Below are 21,049 nucleotides of genomic sequence, written 5' to 3' on the forward strand. Positions count from 1 at the left end.
ATGATAATAAAATAATTAAAGCTAGCGCATTTCAATTAATCAATTTTTTAAAATGTAAATTATCGAAGCCGCAATATGGTAAGTTTAGCAATTTAACAATCCATGTTTTTTGATATAAAGCAAAAATTAACCACCATGTTTTCTCACCTTGTGTACTATCTAAATAAAAAGATATCGATATTATAAATATCAAAATATCTTAAAATATTGAACAAATAAACTTAACTTTTAACTCTTTTTTCTGCGAACACAATCATTTTCGGATAGCGAGAAATCACTTGTCAATTTAATTGATATTTAATTGATATATCAATAATGTTGTGCGATCTTATGGTCGCACTGGCCGAAACCTCGTTATGGTCACACTGCTCCCGCTCTGCACTTGCTATATATTCCCTTCCCATACGTGCACAAATTAATTCTGTTTTGTATTCCCGTAAACGTTCTCGTCGTCACGTCGCTGCAGCCACAGCAACAACACAAGCCACAAACAAAAACAGAAACAAAAACAACGAAGATAAATCGAAACGACGCAGTTGTAATTTGGCAATGTTATTGCTCTAGTAAAGTGCAACCACAAGCGGAAAAGCAGAAACTAAACCAACAACAGAATGCAGCCCTTGCATCAACTGCTGCTGCTGACGTCGCTACTCCTGGTGGCCGGCGGCGGCATTGGGTTCATCCCCCAAGTGCTGGGGGCTGAACCGGAGGAGGTCAACATTGTCCACTACCAGCCGGAGCAAGTGCATCTGGCCTTTGGCGGTGAGTCTTTCATTATATAAATAAACATTTTGTGTCGTGTGAGAATGAGTGTGTGTGCATGCCACGCATGATGTGTCCAAATGACTGTACTATCCCATCCCAGTGCTAAACTGCAAGCGAATCAAATCGCGCACTTGCACTAATCCCCTCCACTCCCAATCCCAAGGGCGATGGAATGTTCCAGTTACAGTTACAGCTCCACCCCGTTGGCACATGCATGTCGATCGCCTCCAAATGGAGCAAAGGCTGACTGCACTCAGGGGAACAATTATCAGCTGTCCAGGGCTCTCTCGTAACTCTCGCAAAGTTGTTAACTTTAAGTACAGCTTACACACACTTTCTTTTTGGGGGAGAAACATTATTCTTTTCGAAACTTCTGGAGCTGTCATGGTTATAGATAGCCTCCCAAGTAAACATACTGGGAAAGCAAATACCAAATCCAATTATAGAACTCGGTGTTGAAACGTGTGTGAGTGGCGCGTGGTGGGAGGGGGGGGCCCAAGCCTAGCCCCTATTATAGCGATAAGGGCGTAATCCGAGCAGCTTTTTGTGCTAGTTTCTGTAGCACCCATTGCGATAAGAAAACAATAACAATAACAGTAGCAATGACACGAGCTGCGGAACAAAGCAAACAAAAACAATAGAAATTAATCAGCAACGACATTTGATCTTGAATGCCTCTGATGCACCGCACCGAACTTCCCCCTTCTTTGGCCAAAAACGAAATTGCTCAAGTTTTGTTTCTTTTTTCTGCATTCCCGCATCCCTCGGCTTCAACCTCGCCAGAGCGCACCGCCAGCGAGATGGTTGTTACCTGGTCAACGCGCAGCCTGCCGCCGGATACGGCCAGCATTGTCGAGTACGGACTGATAGTGGCCGGACAGGCGCCCTCCTCCAGGCTCAATCAGCGTGCCCAAGGCACGGCCACCAAGTTCGTGGATGGCGGCCGCAAGCACTCCACGCAGTTTATCCACAGGGTATGCGCCTAGCGAGCAGGGTCCACTCTGCAGAGCACAGCCACTCATCCACTCCGCTCTCATTGCCTCCACTTAGGTGACGCTTAGCCAGCTAGAGGCGAACTCCTCCTATGCCTACCACTGCGGCAGCGCCCTCGGCTGGTCGGCCGTCTATCAGTTTCGCACGGTGCCCGACGCCGATGCAGACTGGTCGCCCTCGCTGGCCATCTACGGGGACATGGGCAACGAGAATGCCCAGTCGCTGGCCCGCCTGCAGCAGGAGACGCAGCAGGGGATGTATGATGCCATCATCCATGTGGGTGACTTTGCCTACGACATGAACACGAAGGAGGCGCGCGTCGGGGATGAGTTCATGCGGCAGATAGAGACGGTGGCCGCCTACCTGCCCTACATGGTGGTGCCGGGCAACCACGAAGAGAAGTTGTGAGTAGTCGGTAGTCGGTAGAGGAGTCCAGGGAGGACAGGGGTGCTGTGCTAATTCCGTGTGCTTTCCGTGCAGCAATTTCTCCAACTATCGGGCCCGATTCAGCATGCCGGGTGGGACGGAGAACATGTTCTACAGTTTCGATCTGGGACCCGTGCACTTCATCGGCATCTCGACGGAAGTCTACTACTTTATGAATTACGGCGTCAAGACCCTGGTCTTTCAGTACGAATGGCTGAGGAGGGACCTGGAGCAGGCCAATCTGCCTGAGAATCGGGCGAAGCGTCCGTGGATCATCATCTACGGCCATCGGCCCATGTACTGCAGCAACGAGAACGACAACGACTGCACCCACTCGGAGACCCTCACCAGGGTCGGCTGGCCCTTCGTTCACATGTTCGGACTGGAGCCGCTCCTCTACGAGTTTGGCGTGGATGTTGCCATCTGGGCCCACGAGCATTCGTACGAGAGACTGTGGCCCATTTACGACTACGAGGTGCGCAATGGAACGCTCCGGGACTCGCCCTACGAGAATCCCGGGGCGCCGGTACACATTGTCACTGGTTCGGCTGGCTGCAATGAGGGACGCGAGCCTTTCAAGGGCAAAATACCCGAGTGGAGTGCTTTCCACAGCCAGGACTATGGCTATACCCGCCTTAGGGCCCACAATCGCACCCACCTGCACTTCGAGCAGGTCTCCGACGACCAGAACGGAGCCATCATAGATCAATTCTGGCTAATCAAATCGAAACACGGCAGCTATCTGAATCAGAACTGAAGGCCAGGGCCTCGAAACCAAGCTGAACGAGTCTCCGTCAACCGACAACCGGCCAACAACCTGAGCACATATAGCTAGAACATTTAGTAGGAATTGTAGGATAACTGGCAGTATTATTAGCGCACATTCACAATCACAAATCAGGAATTAGCTTTACCTGGCGGCTGTAACATTTCCCCATTCCCCTTCGAGCCCAGAACAAACAACAAACTGTATTTTAACTAGACATTTCCAATGGCCCCCAGGCAATTATGTGGACACTACTTTTGCATCAAAGTGCATTTAGTTTTAATATCTATACTAGACATAAATATTTACATATGTATGTATATATTCTAAGAGCCCCGGTACTCGCATTGATATCGGAACAGAAGGTGGAGGGAGCTAGCGCTAAGTTATGTTGTTTCTCTATATATTTTAATTTACCTTGTGAGCGGCAGAAGCTCCTTTGTCCGTCTGAATTGTGTATCATTTATGTACACGTGTTGTGTACATATATATATGTATATATGATGGACTCTTATGGATTATCGGGCGATGTTACCCCTCATTCGTTTTCTTAAATGTAGCTAATTTATTGTCGCTCATTTCAGTGAGGCGAGCATTCTAAAAAGACGCTAACGAAATAACATCAGTTCGGTTTGCTTATAATATGTAAGTACATAGACTGAACGTCTGTCCCGCTCAGATTTCAAGTGAGAAAGGAGGGCACTTTAGTCATTATTGCTGGCGACGCCCCGGACTTGTGCTATCCACAGGTACGCGTAAACGAGGCATCATTAACATTGAAAGTGAGGAATGATCCGGGGTGTTCCTGCTTACATACATCTTGGAAGTACGCTGCATTCTTAAATGGTTTTAAGAGGACGCAGCGAAACTGCCTGCAAAAACAATGTTGCAGAGAATTCTTAATACAATGTTTGATAAACTTTTTGCCCCTTGGGGTCCACTAACCTAACCTATGTGAATATTGTAGAGATCAATCTATCAAGCTATAAATATTGTATTCACCGTAGATCCGCTCTATAATTTTGTTTAAAAAGCCTTTCTTCTTTTTGGGTTATAGTTTATATTTTATTTTACCTGCAGGCGAAATGTTAACAAAAATAGTTAGCGGTGTTCTATACCTACAAGCAGTTCAAGTTGAAACAAAAGACATGACGTGGCTTGTCTTGTTTGATTTTCAGTGAAAGAGTAGAGTCCCTCCCTCCCCCCACTTATCTTAATGGTCGGATCACTACGACTATGGCTTGTTGAATCTCTGTGTACCTTTTGTTCCATTAAACTGCTTTATCAACCAAACAAAAACAGAACTGCTTTGTCGTTGGGTAAGCAGTGGTGTGTGCGTTTATGCGTGTGTGTGTTTAAGTGCTTGAGTGTGTGGCTCAAAGTTAATCTCGGTTCGCCGTGTGCTCCGCTCCTGCAGAAACCGTGCTCGACATGGTCGTCACCTGGAACACGCGCGACAACACCAACGAATCGCTTTGCGAGTTCGGCATCGAGGGACTTCAGCGGCTGGCCAAAGGCGCCGCACGGACCCACAGCCTTTGTGGATGGCGGACCCAAGAAGGCCACACAGTACATTCATCGCGTGAGTATCCAGCATGCGGCTCACACACACACAGACACACACACTAACCTGGTGACTAAATGCAGGTGACGCTGACGAAACTGGAGCCCAACAGCACGTACCGCTACCATTGCGGGAGCCAGCTGGGCTGGTCGGCCACCTACTGGTTCCGCACGCAGTTCGGCCACAGCGACTGGTCGCCCTCGCTGGCCATCTACGGGGACATGGGCGTGGTGAATGCCGCCTCATTGCCGGCCCTGCAGCGGGAGACGCAGCGTGGCCTGTACGACGCCATAATCCATGTGGGCGACTTTGCCTACGACATGAGCAACGAGAACGGGGAGGTGGGCGACGAGTTTATGCGCCAGGTGGAGACAGTGGCCGCATATGCCCCATACATGGTCTGTGTGGGCAATCACGAGGAGAAGTAGTAAGTGGATCCGAGACGCTCGGTCAGACCGGTGCAGACCGAGACCGATGCCGATACCGATACCGAGAGTGCAGATTAATCCCAATCCATCGCCGCAGCAACTTTTCGCACTACATCAATCGGTTCAGCATGCCGGGCGGATCGGAGAACATGTTCTACAGCTTCGACATGGGACCCGTGCACTTTATCGGCTTCAGCACGGAGTTTTACTACTTCACACAGTTCGGCCTCAAGCAGATCGTATTGCAGTACGACTGGCTGGAGCGGGACCTCATCGATGCGAATCGGCCGGAGAACCGCCAGAGGCGTCCCTGGATCATCACCTTCGGGCACCGTCCCATGTACTGCAGCAATGCGAACAGCGATGATTGCACCAACCACGAGACTGTCGTGCGGAAGGGTCTGCCCTTTCTGGAGATGTTCGGTCTGGAGCCGCTCTTCTACAAGTACGGCGTGGACGTGGAACTGTGGGCCCACGAGCACTGCTACGAGCGGATGTGGCCCATGTACAACTACACGGTGTACAATGGCTCGCTGGCCGAGCCGTATGTGAATCCCGGTGCACCCGTTCACATAATTACGGGAGCTGCCGGCAACCATGAGGGCCGTGAACCCTTTCTCGAACGCATGCCACCCTGGAGCGCCTTCCACAGCCAGGACTTTGGCTATCTGCGCCTGCAGGCCCACAATCGAACCCACCTGTACTTTGAGCAGGTCTCTGACGACAAGAAGGGCGAGGTCATCGATCACTTCTGGGTGGTCAAGGACAAGCAGGGCGCCTACAGGTCTGAGCTGTGATCTCTGATCTGTGTGCTTCCTGATCTCTGCCATGGCTGGAAACTTTGTGATAATCTCCCACAAATTTTGTAAAAAGTTATTTTAAAGGTTTCCCAACACGAGAAGTGTGTTTATTTTTTCAATTTTATAGCGACGAAATAGTTGTATTTGTATTTTTATTGTACTATATACCACAAAAGTATCCTGTTCAAGTCCTGCATAAGAGGATTTTTAACCCAACTATCACGTTCGATATACACACATATATCTGTATCTGTATCTGTATCTGTATCCGTATTCGTATTCCAATTCCCCTTTTTATATTATTTTTATGCGGCGTGCAAATAAATCGAATTTTTACCGGAATAGTGTTTGAATGAAAGATGGACCCGCAGTCCTGCCTGCTAATTGATCTGCAGAATGTATGGTAGCCATACATACATAACTCTGCTAAGATCTGTTTAGCCCCAGGAGCTGCTAGCTTTGTGCTCTTGCTTGTTTTTATTTAATTGTCCCAAGTAAAAGCACAACGTTGCCATTGTTATTGCCATTGCAGACAGCCTGAGGGAGATTACGGTGACCTGGTCGACGCGCGGCTCTCCCAACGCCTCGCTGGTGAACTACGCCCGTGGAGCTTACGCCAAGGACAAGCTGACCGTGGTGAAGGGCACCTGGCAGCGCTTCGTGGACGGCGGCCGAAAGGCTCGTCGGCAGTACGTGCACAATGTGATGCTGAGGGACCTGCAGCCGGACACGCGATACGAGTACAGCTGCGGCAGTGAGCTGGGCTGGTCACCAGTGTTCAGCTTTAAGACACCGCCGGCGGGCGAGAACTGGTCGCCCTCGCTGGCCATTTTCGGGGACATGGGCAACGAGAATGCCCAGTCGCTGGGTCGGCTGCAGCAGGACACGGAGCAGGGGATGTACGATGCCATCATCCATGTGGGTGACTTTGCCTACGACATGGACACGGACAATGCGGCCGTGGGCGATGCCTTCATGCGCCAGATCGAGACGGTGGCCGCCTACGTGCCCTACATGGTCTGTCCAGGCAACCACGAGGAGAAGTAGTGAGTGTACATTGCACATGCCGCCATATCGGAACCCCTCCTAATCGGCTTCGGTCTTTTGCTTGTCTTGCAGCAACTTCTCGAACTATCGGGCCCGCTTCAACATGCCCGGGGAGACGGACAGCCTGTGGTACAGCTTCGATCTGGGGCCCGTGCACTTTGTCTCCTTCTCGACGGAGGTCTACTACTTCCTCAACTACGGCGTCAAGCTGCTGACGAAGCAGTTCGAGTGGCTGGAACGCGACCTGGCCGAGGCCAATCTGCCGGAGAATCGAGCGAAGCGACCCTGGATCATTACGTACGGCCACCGTCCGATGTACTGCAGCGACGAAAAGGAATACGACTGCGACGGCAAGCTGGAGACGTACATCCGCCAGGGCCTGCCCCTAGTCAAGTGGTTCGGCCTCGAAGATCTCTTCTACAAGCACGGCGTCGACGTGGAGATCTTCGCTCACGAGCACTTCTACACGCGTCTCTGGCCCATCTACGACTTCAAGGTCTACAACGGGAGTGCCCAGCAGCCGTACACGAATGCCAAGGCACCCATTCAGATAATTACCGGCTCGGCGGGCTGCAAGGAGGCTCGCGAACCCTTCTCCAACGATCTGCCCGCATGGAATGCCTTCCACAGCAACGTAGGTTACCCATTCCCAGTACTACATATATAGTTCAGAGTCGTCTCACATTATGAAGGCGGCATGTTCTGCTGTGTTCTGGAGTGAATAATCACTGTGCTGGTGCTCTCTTTTTCAGGACTATGGCTATACCCGGCTTAAGGCGCACAATGGCACTCATCTGCACTTCGAGCAGGTGTCCGACGACAAGGACGGTGACATTGTGGACTCCTTCTGGGTGATCAAGGACAAGCACGGCTCCTATGGCTCGTCCCACTAACTGACATTAATTATGTGTACTCGTGGATTAATCTCTTGGGATATTCCAGGATACTCCTCATCGTGCTGCTACTTCTGTTTTTTTATGCATTTTTTTTTTAATACAAATTAAGTTAGAAAAAAAATTGAAGACAAAAAAAAAATAGAGATAAATTCCACTAAGCTTAGATGCTGAACGTTGGGCGTTGGGCGTTGGGCGTGGGCGTGGGCATGGGCGAGGATGAACGGATGGAGGTCGAGTGCCGGGGATGTAGCACAACACCACCCTAGTAGACGGTGCCCGAGATGCCCGCTCCGTAGTTGTAGCCGGAACCGATGGGCGGCACGCCACCACCGGCCAGGGCGCCCAGGCCGCCGCCCACGACGCTGTTGCCGTAGTTGCTTGTGTAGTAGCTGGAGGGATAGCCGCCGGCTCCGAAGCGCGTGTTGTAGTAGGGATATCCAGTGCCAGCGCCGAGGCCGCTGCCCAGGCGCCCATTGTAGTACGACGACAGGGCGTAGGGATTCGAGTTGTAGGATCCGTAGCCGCCGACACCGCCGACGCCGCCCAGGCCGGAGCCGAAACCAGCCAAGCTGGATCCGTAGCCGCCCAAGCTGGATCCGTAGCCGCCCAAAGCAGATCCATAGCCACCCAGGGCGGAGCCGTAGCCTCCGTATCCGCCAACTGCAGAGCCATCTGTGGGTGGGGAACAAACAAAAGGGATGCGAGTGATTACCAACTCCGGATCAGGTCGAGCCGAAGCTCCGAAGAGAGCTGCGAACTCCATGTGGCGCTCACCCTCACCTAGGCCTCCCAGCGACCGGGAGCTGTACGGATTGTAGTAGCTGTCCACGCCCAGTCCGGCGCCAACGCCAACGCCCACGCCGCTGCCATAGCCTGCTGCTCCGTAGCCCGCTCCCAGGGGGCTGCCGTAGCCACTGCCATAGCCAGAATATCCGCCGTAGCCACCGTAGCCACCGTAGCCACCAACATAGCGCTTTTCCTGCTTCTTCTCCTGCAGCGGGGCATAGCTGCTGGCCGCGCTCACCTGATCCTCGGCCAGAGGTGCATCTACAGCCAGCTCCACCGCCGCCGGGTCCTCGGCCCAGACTGAGCTCAGCATCAGGCTGGCAGCAACCAGAACGAACTGCAAAATCAATCAATCACGGGGTTAGATCCCATAGGTAATGTAATCCCAGCCAGCTTGCGTCCTGGCTTGAGTCTGCGCCGCCTTACAAAGCACTTCATGTTGGGGACGCCTGTGGGTGTGTGGTCTCTGGACTGCAACTGATTACTGGAACTGGCTACTGCGCACGCGCCACTTGACACTTGTCTAATGATCCGAATGCCGCCCCAGCACTCGCTTTTATACACAACGGAATGGGCCACAAGCGCAAGTGGCTCTCTCCCCATCTCTCTCTGTTGCCAGCTTACTTTTTGGTCAAGTGCTGGCTGAGAGCGTGAGAGAGAGAGAGCTGTGAAGTTGAAGCTGCACGAGTGCCTGCCCTGCCCTGCCCTGTGTGATCTATCTCTTCTGCTCAGCGGAATGACACGAGCCAAGCTCTGATCAAGCTCAAGCGAATGTCTTTCCTGGGCAGGGGGGTTTCTTATCTTGACTGGGATGTGTTGACTCCGACTCGGGGATAGTAGATCCTCATAGATGAGTGGATAACTAAGAAAATGGAGAACTGATGTTGGATACATGTATATTTCTAGGATTATGCATAGCACACATCTTGTATTGGGTAACATATAAAGCATCCTACTTGATTGGACTGCCCTTTTGGGTACTTTCTGCTGAATCCCCTGCTGGATTCCAACTGTCAAGCGAGAGTCTCCTCTCCCCAATGATAAATACTCATAAATTTAACCCATCGTAGAAGGAATACGTTAAGGTAAGCTGCAGGTCGACTTCTCAGTGTTTCTTTCCCCTCAACAATTGATCTACATATGATTGGGTGTGTTTGTGGTGTGGTGTACGGGTGACGGGGGAGGCCGGTACACCATCATTATCAATATTCCCACGATCTGGGTATCAATTATCCCCCACTTCAAACGGCAGGGGCCATAACAATGATGACAAATGCTAATTGAATCATTAACTTGACCCTGGGCCAACTAATTGCCCAACATAAAACACAAAATAGTCGCAGTCACAAACAAACCGCAACGAAATGAAATGATTCAGGCCAAAAGCAGCAATCGTAGTACCAAACTCTCGTACATAATACATATCTAGATCCAGTCCAGTGCAGTGCAGGCGATTTAGTTGGATAATATTGGGGCTGTCGTACTTCGTACGTGAGTCATTGAAAGTGTTTCAAATCAGTTCGCACCTGGGGGCTGGTTGGGGGGGGAGGGATGGTTGGGTTTTTCACTTTCCAGGTCTTTGCTAAGCCAACTAAAATCTCGGGTATTGGGTATCTTCTACCTACAAACTGCCTACCAGAAAAGAGAAACCCAAGCGGATCTCTGTTTTTTGGCAACAAAGGAGTTAATTGTCACCAACTATCGCCTCTATGTCCGAGGGCAGACAGAGGCAGAGGCCTGCCTGCGGGTAAGTGCCCCCTCTCATTTTCAGGTCTCCAAGGGTGACTCATTTTTAAAATGTAACGGTCTGGAATCATAAAAATAAATTGAAATAGAAATGGGGATGGGTTCGGGGATGGAAATGGGATAAATGCTTCTGACATGGCTAAAGAGAGACTGACAGACTAAAGACTTTTCACCACGGAGCCCATGAAGGCAAGACATTTTTGAACTTAATCTAAGTGGGCATAAATAATTCGTATAAATACGAAATAAACACTTCGGCCCTCGTAAAAAAAGAGAATTCCCGAGAGTTCCCGTACTAAATCAACAATTATTACGTGTGCATGTGGGGGCCCCCCCCCCCAACGTTTCTATGTACAGATGTATGCATATTTTCTTCTTAAAGGGTACCTTCGATTGTAGCAGCCAAAATAATAATCCCTTCCCCACTTTAGTTATAGATACAGATACAGAAACGTGTGTCAATAGCGATAGTCATCCATCCACAGATACGAGTACATGTCAGAGTCAGAGTTGTGGCTGTCGATCTCGATGGGGCTGCCGCTGCCTCTCCCCATATGAGTGGAACAACATTGTTCTTCATGCCGGGCATGTGAAAAGTGTGAACCAAGTAGCTGGCTGGGAGCCCCAACTCTCAGGCCCGGCGATGACTTGGCCACTTGGCCATGGCTATGGCTATGGCTATGGCTATGTGTGTACATGGGCCTGAGAGTGGCCTGAGAGTTTGTGGCTCCAACTCTGCGACTGCGACAGCGACAGCCACTGAGACAATGATTCTTTAATGCCGAGGCCTAAAAGCTTATTACACAGAGCCCCATCAGCCCCCAACACGGCAGAGCCAAGGCAGCATTTCACAGAAAGCATTCAGCGTATACGTAATGCTCATGGATATGGAGGAGCCTAGCAGCAGTGTAGAAGCTGGCACAGATGGGGGCGTTAGCATATGTTTCGATGTTCTAATTTACAAAACCAAATCACGATCAGCAGCAGCAACAGCAACAGCAGCAACAGCAATGTTGCATCATTGCACGCCCACCAATTATATTTACAAATAGATTTAATTATAATTAAACAACACAGAAAGTGCTCGCCAGACGAGAGGGGGCAAAACCGCAGGCCAAGTGCACCGACCGGGTGCCCGGGCAAATGAAGCAGCAAATTATGATTATGATGATGATGATCGTGGGGAGTGGGTTTAGGTTGGGCTGGGCTGGGCTGGGAGGCACTCGCACTTGTACTACAGAGTACAACAAATCTCGAGTCTCAAGGGGGAACAATGAATGCGACAACGACAACGACAACACAGCGAAACAAAAACAAAACAAAACCATGGCCTTTTCCGTTGAACTTGCACTTTGCATAATTGCATGCTACTGCCAAGACCATTGGCCAAGACCAAGAATACTTCACACGATTATCCATGTGCATCGTGCGAACCCCTGCACCGGCCCAAGACCACAACCAAGCCCAAGTCCAAGCCCAAAGATCCATCCCACGGCGCCCGCTTGTGGGGGCTGATATGAAGTCATTACAACAGAACCATGGAACATGGGCAAATCGGAACTGAAGATCCACAGGTCGAGTACAGCCTGAGAGTAAATTGAACGGGAACAATTTTGTTGCCTACATCAGAGAGCGCAAGAAACGACTAGACCAGTGCAAACATCATTTTGGTAATATGTAGACTGCTGCGTACCTCTGAGAGCCCGCCCGTAGTGGAGATCCTCTAAAAAGTTCCACTGCCGTAGTTCCATCACTGAATCAAAGCCGCAATAGATGTGATGTGACAAGGCAGTGAGTCACTCCATTCGTTGTCTAATGATAGAACGCCAAACAATGAGTAATTTAAGCCAGGCTGGGGCATAAATTGTTGGGAGTTGACCTGGCCGGACAATGCCTGGGGGCACTGGAACTCAGATGATGCTGATGCTGACGCTGATGCTAGGGACATAGATCAGAGGATAGATCACCACCCGCCCGCGAAATGAAAAGGGATTTTATTTGATTTGATTGCTGTAAAAAATATACGTACACACAAATATATATAGGACTGACTGTCTCTTCCGCTATATATATATGTATGCATTCGTGTATATATCAATTTTATTAAGTCTTCTTCAAAAGTTCTTTTGCCCAGAATCAGGTTCAGCTTCGGGCTTCCCTCACGACGGGGCCGGGCCACGGGCCACGGGCCACGGGCCACTCGCCCCATCTCTCTAACTATTTAGTGTGTGATTTGTTTGTCTCTCTAGATCTTTTCACTTCATTCATTCTTTGTTTCTTTTAGTTTAGTTTCGTTTCGTTTTGATTATTCTTTTTCTTTTTTGTACGTTTTTTTCTCATTTTTTCATGTTCGATTTGTACAGAGGTTTGTGCTGAAAGAAAGTTAATTTAGGGTTTCATATAGGTATTCGATATTAGTCCTTTGAGTAAAATTAATCTAAATAGTGCTCTGCCTTCGCTCGCGCTTCGGCTCCCGCTCTCGCCGCCGCCGTTCTCGATCTCGCTCCATAATATCCTTGCGTTCCGGTTCAGCTCTGCTGTAGGTGCAGTTGCAGGTGTGGTTGCGTTGCTTTGGTGTTGCTGGTGGTGGTGCGGAGCGGAGCGGACGAGCGGAGCACAGAAGAGAAAAAGATAGCGATAGACTGTTTGATGTGTGTGAATATGAGAGGGATGGCATGATGGATTAATCAATTAAGTTGGAATGGGGGGTACAGTTGCGTTTTCACTGGCATTCACTGACGAGTAAATTTTTGATTGACTGCGGAACTGGAACTAGAACTGGGCATGGGATGGGATGGGATGGGATGAGGTTATAACAATTATAAACATAATTAAGTTAACAAACTTCAACAAAAACAAAAAAATCATTTCAATAAAATTAACTAAACAACAAAAATCTCTATGTGTGTGTGTGTGTATGTATGTATGCATATAGTAGTAGATACGAGTATCTTAAAATTATAATAAATATACGATATACGATTGAGTTCGTGCAGACATCGGGGGGTATGTAAAGCGCGCACACTCACGCAAACTCACTAGACTACAGTAGAGTAGAGTAACATCGAGTTGTCTGTCTGCCTACATATGTATGTACATATGTATGTACGTTCTTAACTATACAAAATGTTGTATGCTGTATGGATTTAATGGATAGAGAGCTCTAATGTTATGAAGCTGGGTGAAATGTGTGTTGTGTGTGTGTATAGGTGCGGGTAGGCCCGCACTCCCCCCAAAAGGAATCTTACAAGTAAGTAAATACATAAGAGTCACACACGCAGACTGGTTGTGTCTGGACGGGTGATTAGAGTCATAGAGTGAACTTAGTATCTAGTTTCATAGATGATATATAGATGTGTACAAAACAATAAGTTATATCAGGTCATAAAAGGTGGATGGGCGGGAGGGTATAGAAACAAAACATAGTATATTGCGGGACTGTGTGTGTGTGTGTGTGTGTGTGTGTGTGTGTCTAAGGAATAGATAGTTAATGTCATATAGTAGTTGTAGTAGTAGTAGTAGAGTAGTAGTAGTTTATGCGTAATAATAAGAATAATATAAAAATAATCACAGACTCGGATTTGCTTGGATTGGATTGGAATCGTTACTTTTGCAATATTATGTACTAGTATGTATATTCTCCACTACGAGTGTGGGTTCGGTTTTCGGTTTTCTGTTTTCTGTTTTGTTCAGTTTGTTCAGTGTCTTTTTTTGTTTTTTGTTTGTTTGTTCTTATAAAGCTAGAATCACGTGGCGTGGAATAACTTAAGATGTTTTTTATACAGTTATGCGGCTGCATGTTTTTTACGTATGCATGTAATATAATTTGTTTTTTATTAATCCATATATTATATCATATTGTATAGCATTACGATTATTAGAGCTATTTATGTACGTATATACCTACGTATATACGATACCATACCATTTCATTTCATTTATATTTGCATGCCAATTTGTATTCTTGCATTGAATAATATTTTGCGTGCTTTCTTTGTGTACTTTCTTCTCCTATAGTTATATATATAGCATAGAGACAATATGCACATCCCTATGTCTACATATGTATGTATGTGTGTTATATGCGGATACATGTGGTCACATTAATAAAATTTCAAACAAAATATATCTCAAGGACAAGAAGTTACAATTATAAACCGAAGAACCTGCTTCTTCTGCCTACATTTTTCGCATTAGGATTCGCTTTGATTATAATTATATCGGCATTTTGTGTATTTTTTGTTACAGGCAGGCATACAGTATTTATTTATGCATATGTATGCATATTTGCTTTGCTTTTGATCTCTAGTTATCTTTTATCCATTTAGCTCGTTGCTTCAATACATTCTCTGACTCTTTTACACCGTTTCAATGGAGCTTATACTTAAGTTTCGAATAGGATTTTAATTTTTCTTGAATCCTTTCTAGATATACACACATTATCGCACATCTATCTATCAGCGGTGTCAATATATATGTGTGGTGTGTAGTGTAGTTTGTGTGTGTGTGTGTGTGTGTCGCTTTTATGTGGTAATAAGTTAACAAGAATCGTAAATGGGTTTTATGGCTTGTGTTCCTTGGATTGGTGACTGCTCTCTTCTCTCGCTCAAACGGATCTATTAAGATCTGTCAATATGTATGCACGTGTGTAGCATGATTTCAATTTGTCTATGCGATTATAAAGTGAATATGGAAATGGTGGCGGATGGATTGGTGTACTGTGTACTTTTATGTGTTGTCTCATTTATAACATTATATTTTTCAAGAGCTTTAGCATCGGGACTTGTTTAGTTGTAGGAAATCTAGAGTTAAGGCCTAATGTTCCACTTGTTGTGGGTATTTTTCTTCATACAGGTTTCTGGTTTCAACTTATTTGCTAATGGGCTTGAGGTCTACAATTAACATTGATCAAAACACAAGCGAAACAAAATACAAAACATACAAAAAAAAAATATTTAAAAAAATTACACAAATATGTATGTAGTTAAATATCGCTTGCTGATAAAACAGTCTGGATTCCATTTCATTTCATTTTCAATAATTAATTCGAAGAGGCGGTAGGTAAGGTAAGAGGGTAAGAGTCATTACATCTGATTGAAGCAATTCGTTAAGTGAGCTTAATGTAGTTAAGAAACGAGACACTCATTCACAACTAAAATTGAATTACGCTATATATCCTTTATGATATATGTATATGTATGTATGTAGATAGTACATGTATATATGTATAAATATTTAGATTTAAATTTAAATTTATATGGGGTTGTTTGCATTCCACTAAATTTATATATCTGTCTGTCTTGTAGGGTTGGTTGGTTTCTGTTTTTCCCACTTCATCGTTTCTATTTGCTGATGTTGTTCAGGTCAAGCTTAAAGCATATCCCACACACTTAACTCTAAATTTAAATACAATTGTTGTTTGTTTGTTGTTGTTGTTGTTGTTGTTGTTAAGAAAACGAAGCACGTTTTAGTCATAGTTATACGATCTTTACACTTACAAGCTAACTCAATATCTCTATATATCTATGTAAATAGATACAATTAAGATTTGCATTATATTATTATGTATTATATATTCTATATGTTGTATGCGCAAATATATGTTTTTATACGGTAAACGTATACACGCACAAGGGGCTTACGCTTACTAATAACATCTACAGATCAACAATTTTAAGAACTTATCAATTTTAGAACTTACGATTCTACTGCCAATCAAATCTGCAACATTTATCGGCCAGAATAGAATTTTATAGAGAAAAATAAAACCATATATGTATCGGTTACAGTTTGCATTTTGGAGCTTAATTTTAGTTTTGCTGCCTCAATCGTTCTTCTGTTTCTCCAACTTTATCTTCTTCCCCTTCTCCTTCTCCATCTCCATTCCTCAATCATGCTTGAGTACAATGCGGGCCGGCCCTCGGCCACGCTGCTTGTGACCGCCCCCACTGCCGCTTCCTCCAGAGGATGCTGCTGCCTTCCGCTTCTCCAGTCGCTCAAAGATACCTCCGCCGCCTCCTGAGCTGCTGCCTCCCGCGTTACTCCCTTTCCTCTGCAGTAAATGGTCATCCCCACGCTGTCGCCTATCCCGCTGCCTGCCATGAGAGGACTGCTGCTGCTGCTGATCTCCTCCGCTCCCATTGCTGGTGGGCTTCAACACCACCCGCCTATTTGAGGAGCCAAAGCTGCCCGTTGACGACGAGTTGGTCCCACGAGCGGCTTTCTGAGTGCGCTTCACTACCAACATATCGGGCGTGGCCGAGCGCTTGCTGTTTGCCCTCTGCTGATGCTGATGCTGATGTTGATGCTGACTCTGGCTCTGATGCTGGGGTGGTGGTGGCGAGGGTGTGGCCAATAGGCGATCCTCCTCGTCCAGCATCAGTTCATCATCATCGTAGTCAAGCTCAACCTCATCGTCGCTGGGCGTGCCCAGACGCAGCGTATCGCGGGGCTTGCACGTAGTGGGTGGAGTTGCACCCCCAGTGCTGGCTGCGCCTCCACTCGATCTTGCTAGGGCGGCGGCCGCAGCTGATCCGTGCTGCGGCTTAGGGGTGGGCGCCAGATGCTCGGTTATACTTCGTTTAGCCTCCGGCGCTATCTTGGCCGCCGTCAGTTGCTTACGAGCGGGCGCCATCGATGACGTTTGCTGCTGTCTGCTGCTGCGCCCGCCGTTGCCGTTGCCACTGCCATTGCCATTGCCCCCTGCCTGGTCCTGGTCTTCGCGACGCTTCAGCGAGATTACCTTGCGCTCGTGGCTGCTGGCTGCCGGACGTTGCTTTTGTGGTGTGCTTAGTCCCGCACTAGCTGCCTCCTTCTCGTTACGGCCTGGCGAAATGTGCTGTTCGGCGCGCTTCTCCTAGAAAGTTATTTGGGTTTCTAGTTGGTGCTTTGCGTATCTCTTCATATATGTAATTCATTCGCCCTGACTGGACTGGGCTGGGCTGACTCCCAATATGCAATCGAGACTCGACTTACGACTAAGATGGTGGCACTTACCTCATGTAGCTTCTCCTCGGCCGCGCGCCTACGCTTCAGCTCCTTGTCGCGCAGTATCTTTTCGCGCAGCTGCTTCTGCTTCTCAATCTCCAGGCGATAGATGCGAGTCTCCTCATCCTCGTCGCTGGCCTGCAAAACGGAACGGAGCCAAGGTTAGCGGCGTCAAGCCAAGAGGTTTTCCCTTCACTGGTTCTTACCTTTCCACTGGCAGCGGTGCGACCACCGCCAACGTCCGAGGGTCGTCCGCGTGGCTCACCCGAGAAGGGGTTGCGAATCACAGCGCCGTTTGAGCCGCTGCGACGTCTCTTGCTGGGCACAACAGGACATCCGCCTCCGCCGCCCCCTCCACCGGCACTGGGTACTGGGGCACTTACTGGTGCGCCGCCTGCTCCACTGCGATTCTCATCTCGATCACGGCTAGCAACACGTCGGAATCCACGATTTGCGACTGGCCGATTCGTCGTTCCATACCGCTGTTCGCGTTCGCGCTCTCGTTCCCGGTCACGCTCTCGCTCGCGCTCCCGTTCCCGCTCCCTTTCGCGATCCCTTTCGGCACGCTTGGCGGGCGAATAGCTGCGACCACGGGAACGGCTGCGGCTACGACTGCGTCGCCTCTCCCCAGCCTGAACCGACGAAGAGGCTGCCCCAGAGCTCGAGCTGGAGCCAGCCGGTGGCGGCGAGCGCTCCATGCGCCGCTTCTCAAAGTACTGACGATTCTTATTGATGAACTCCTCCTGCTGGCGCAGCAGCTCCTCGTCACTGTTGATGGCCGGCATGAAGTGTGTCTCCTTGATGAACTTGTTTGTGGCTGCCTCAACGCCGCCCTTGAAATTCGGATTGATGAGCACCTTGCTGACCCGCGGTATAGCCGCTGGACCACCACCCTGTTGGGGCGGTGGACCGTTCGGTTGTGGCTGCTGCTGCTGCTGTTGAGTAGGATTAGGCGGCTGCTGCTGTTGTTGCTGCTGTGGTGCACGCACCGGCTGAGGCGGTGGCGGCTGCTGCTGGACCTGCTGCTGTTGCTGTGGTGGCGGGCCGCGCATTCCCACCATCCCATTGGGATAGTTGGGCGGCGCTCCTGGCATCATGTGTGGCGGCAGTGCCTGCAGGGGTGGACGCGGCATGCGTGCGCCGTCCCCCTGCGGCCTCCAGCCATTGTGCGGCCTCATGAACTGTGGCGGATGCACTGGCGGCGGATGGCCGTGATCGCCATAGCCGCCATAGCCAGATGGCGGCGGGCCAGCATTGCGATACAGTGGCGGACGCATTCCAGTTGGCTGCAGGAGTGGCGGACCCGGTCCCAGCAGCGCCCCATTCCGATAGCCGCCTGGTTGGGGGGCATACGCCATCGGTGGCTGCAATAGACCGACGCGCACTTGCTCATGCGGATGCGGCAGCAGATGCGGTGGTATCCCTCCATTCGGATTGTGATTGTGGTGCATCATGTGCGAGGGATTCAGCAGGGGCGAGGCAGGAGCATTATGTTGTTGTTGTTGTTGCTGTTGTTGGTTCGGTGCTTGTTGTGACTGGTTGGGTGGCTGGTTAGGCGGATATTGACCTGAAATTGGAAAGAATGTTTGAGCAGGAAGCTTGTCAAGTGTTTGTTCTCGCTGATGGATGGATGGATGAAGGATGTGGCAGAAGTCTTACCTGGCATGCCATATCGTTGCTGTGGTGGCGGCATCCCAGACATACCCATGCGCTGCTGCTGCTGCTGCTGTTGCATTGTCCCGAACATGGGCGTGGGATTGCGCAGCAGGTGATGACGCGCACCGCCCATTCCACGCAGCGGTTTGCCCATTTGATTCTGCTGCTGCTGTTGTTGCTGCTGCTGCTGGCCGTGCATGAATCGTCCACCGCCTCCCACTCGTGACTTGTCTGTGGGATGAAATCGATTTATTTTGTGGACATCAGACACTTCCTTAGGGGCTGGACACTTACCTGAATGGTTTTGGTGTCGCCGCTGAATTTGCTGATGCTGCTGAAATGGCGACATCGAGTGGGAGTGCTCCTGATGCTGCCTGTGGCTGCTTTCGACCCGCTCGCTGCCAGTCTTGTAGTTGGTGCGCTCCTCGCGCTCCTCCTCGTCCTCACGCAGATCGGCCAGCTCGGAGGCCGAGCTGCCACTGGGCAGGCTCTCCTGGGATGAGGCCAGCAATGAGGGTCCCAGTCCCAGTCCGGGCTCACTCTCACTGTCAGCCTCGCTCTGCTTGGCTGTGGAATCCCCAGCATCTCTGGATGATGTCTCTTTGGTGCTGATGCTAGTGGTGCTTGTGCTGGCCTTGGCACTGGCTTTGCCACTGCCACTTGGCTGAGTCGGTGGCGTGGCTTCCTTCTTCGACTGTGGCTGCACTTGTTCTGCGCTTTTCATTGTGGCCGTCGCTTCTGTTGCTCTCTCCACAGCCACTGCTGGCGGGGGAGAGACTGCCGTCACCACCGCGACCACTGTGGCGTCTGTCTGGACGCTTGGGGTAGATGCCACCGCGGTAGTTGGACTTTTAGTCGATGTGGCTGCCACAGTGGAGGGTGCAATTTCCGAACTAGATGCTGCTGCTGCTGCTGTAGCCGCAACTGGTTCTGATGTTGCTGCCTCAACTAAAGCGGCGGACTGTGCTTTTTGTTTGCGCTCATGCTGACGCAGTTGCTCCTGGGCCCATTCCTCGGCCTCGGCGCGCATTTGTTGCTTCACCTCGCTGGTGACATCTTTTTCCAGCTCTGCAAGGATATTCGATTCGATTGGATTACTTGTCCCCATTACAGAGCTGCTGGATAGGATAGCAGCAACGAGACGGGACGCCACCACTTACCTTCATCCGAAAGGAGCAGCTCATCCTCATCGGCGCCGAGCAGGGCCTGATCATCGATGTCGTCGCCCAGCTCGTAGTTAAGCAAATCATCGCTGCAATTTCCAAAATAAATTACAAATAAAAATAATCTTCCAGGAGTGACCCCAGCCCCCCGCAGACACCCACACACACAGGCACACACCCACACAGGCACACACTCACACATGCGCTTATAGATGTTAACGAAAAATCCCGTTTAATATATTTTGTTACTCTGATCAATACAAAAACAAACAAATAACAAAACTTATTGGTTTTGTTGGGATGACGGACATGACCCTTCCACTCGCTCCTGCACCCACACACGCACCACTGAACGGACACACACACTCGCAAAAACACCTTGAATGTGTTATACATAGAGGAAAGGTGGGTGCCCTCCCACCCTCCTTCAGACCCATCAGACCCACCATCCACACATCACACACGATAACCTAGCTGGGCACTTTTCTTTTATACTGAGATATGGTGCAACTGGCGGCTCCTTTTCACACTTTGAATTTTCCTCTTCGGCTACTTACTTAATGTCCGACATTTTGAAGGCGGGCGGCCAGGGCCAGGGCAGCTGTTGACACTCGGCGGCGTGTCTGTGTATGCGTGTGTTATTTAGAGAAGTAGAACAACGATTGCCCACCACTTTGTGTGCTACCCGATTATACCATATTGAAAATTTTGTCACTGCATTTTTTATCACTCCATTGAGACATGCACGCGAGTTTGCAAACACAAAAAACTTCCACGAAAATGTATTCTTTTTTTTTTTCACACAGGCAAGCAAAATTTGCTGTCAATTTATAGAGGGATGCAATCCGGGTCGGTGTGACTGTGTCTCTTCAGTCCAAAAACATTAACGCGCTAGAAGTGTTGTGATGTTTTCAGTATTTTTGCAGTGTGGGCATCAAAATGGCCAGGTCTGGCAACCATTTTTCTTATTCGAAATTTCAACGGCATTTATTAGTTATCTTTTCTTTTTTGCTTGGCCTGATGCAC

The 21,049-nt window shown here is 49.1% G+C and overlaps 4 protein-coding genes across 6 annotated transcripts; 2 read left to right on the plus strand and 2 right to left on the minus strand.

The window, feature by feature from the left end:
- Positions 1-353: 353 nt before the first annotated feature.
- Positions 354-7,832, plus strand: LOC111077498 (acid phosphatase type 7). 2 transcript variants are annotated; one of them, XM_022371793.2, is made up of 4 exons: positions 354-762; positions 1,549-1,739; positions 1,816-2,162; positions 2,239-3,466. In XM_022371793.2, exons 1-4 carry the CDS (start codon positions 612-614, stop codon positions 2,939-2,941), a joined length of 1,392 nt encoding a protein of 463 aa, XP_022227485.2. In that variant the 5' UTR covers positions 354-611; the 3' UTR covers positions 2,942-3,466. The 2 variants fall into 2 exon arrangements, with proteins under 2 accessions (XP_022227485.2, XP_022227486.2); XM_022371794.2 differs by lacking the exons at positions 1,549-1,739; positions 1,816-2,162; positions 2,239-3,466 and adding exons at positions 6,275-6,788; positions 6,862-7,423; positions 7,542-7,832 and having other exon boundaries at positions 369-762.
- On the plus strand, positions 4,382-6,012 carry LOC121403776 (acid phosphatase type 7-like). Its single transcript, XM_041594540.1, is given in 4 exon segments — positions 4,382-4,435; positions 4,437-4,532; positions 4,598-4,941; positions 5,040-6,012. Coding segments are annotated over 4 exon segments (1,194 nt in total). The 3' UTR covers positions 5,740-6,012.
- On the minus strand, positions 7,763-9,009 carry LOC111077499 (keratin-associated protein 6-2). Of its 2 annotated transcripts, none has more exons than XM_022371798.2 (3): positions 8,898-9,009; positions 8,460-8,808; positions 7,763-8,357 (listed from the first exon to the last, which is right to left on the minus strand). In XM_022371798.2, exons 1-3 carry the CDS (start codon positions 8,907-8,909, stop codon positions 7,948-7,950), a joined length of 771 nt encoding a protein of 256 aa, XP_022227490.2. In that variant the 5' UTR covers positions 8,910-9,009; the 3' UTR covers positions 7,763-7,947. The 2 variants fall into 2 exon arrangements, with proteins under 2 accessions (XP_022227490.2, XP_022227491.2); XM_022371799.2 differs by having other exon boundaries at positions 7,765-8,357; positions 8,466-8,808.
- Positions 9,010-16,086: 7,077 nt separating this feature from the next.
- On the minus strand, positions 16,087-20,886 carry LOC111077506 (homeotic protein female sterile). Its single transcript, XM_022371808.2, has 7 exons — positions 20,581-20,886; positions 20,021-20,112; positions 19,155-19,928; positions 18,864-19,091; positions 17,411-18,771; positions 17,214-17,342; positions 16,087-17,073 (listed from the first exon to the last, which is right to left on the minus strand). Exons 1-7 carry the CDS (start codon positions 20,592-20,594, stop codon positions 16,105-16,107), a joined length of 3,567 nt encoding a protein of 1,188 aa, XP_022227500.2. The 5' UTR covers positions 20,595-20,886; the 3' UTR covers positions 16,087-16,104.
- Positions 20,887-21,049: the final 163 nt, after the last annotated feature.

The sequence above is a fragment of the Drosophila obscura genome, unplaced genomic scaffold, assembly GCF_018151105.1.
Source record: "Drosophila obscura isolate BZ-5 IFL unplaced genomic scaffold, ASM1815110v1 contig_29, whole genome shotgun sequence".
NCBI lineage: Eukaryota > Metazoa > Arthropoda > Insecta > Diptera > Drosophilidae > Drosophila > Drosophila obscura.

Excerpts from the sequence above, each read along its gene's own strand:
- LOC111077498 (XM_022371793.2), top strand. The coding sequence starts at position 612 with ATGCAGCCCTTGCATCAACTGCTGCTGCTGACGTCGCTACTCCTGGTG. Across the intron at positions 763-1,548 it reads AGTGCATCTGGCCTTTGGCG|AGCGCACCGCCAGCGAGATG; the intron begins GTGAGTCTTTCA and ends CAACCTCGCCAG. Across the intron at positions 1,740-1,815 it reads CCACGCAGTTTATCCACAGG|GTGACGCTTAGCCAGCTAGA; the intron begins GTATGCGCCTAG and ends GCCTCCACTTAG.
- LOC111077506 (XM_022371808.2), bottom strand. Across the intron at positions 19,092-19,154 it reads GCGACACCAAAACCATTCAG|ACAAGTCACGAGTGGGAGGC; the intron begins GTAAGTGTCCAG and ends TTCATCCCACAG. Across the intron at positions 17,343-17,410 it reads GCACCGCTGCCAGTGGAAAG|GCCAGCGACGAGGATGAGGA; the intron begins GTAAGAACCAGT and ends TCCGTTTTGCAG.
- LOC111077499 (XM_022371798.2), bottom strand. Across the intron at positions 8,358-8,459 it reads GCTGGGAGGCCTAGGTGAGG|ATGGCTCTGCAGTTGGCGGA; the intron begins GTGAGCGCCACA and ends CCCCACCCACAG.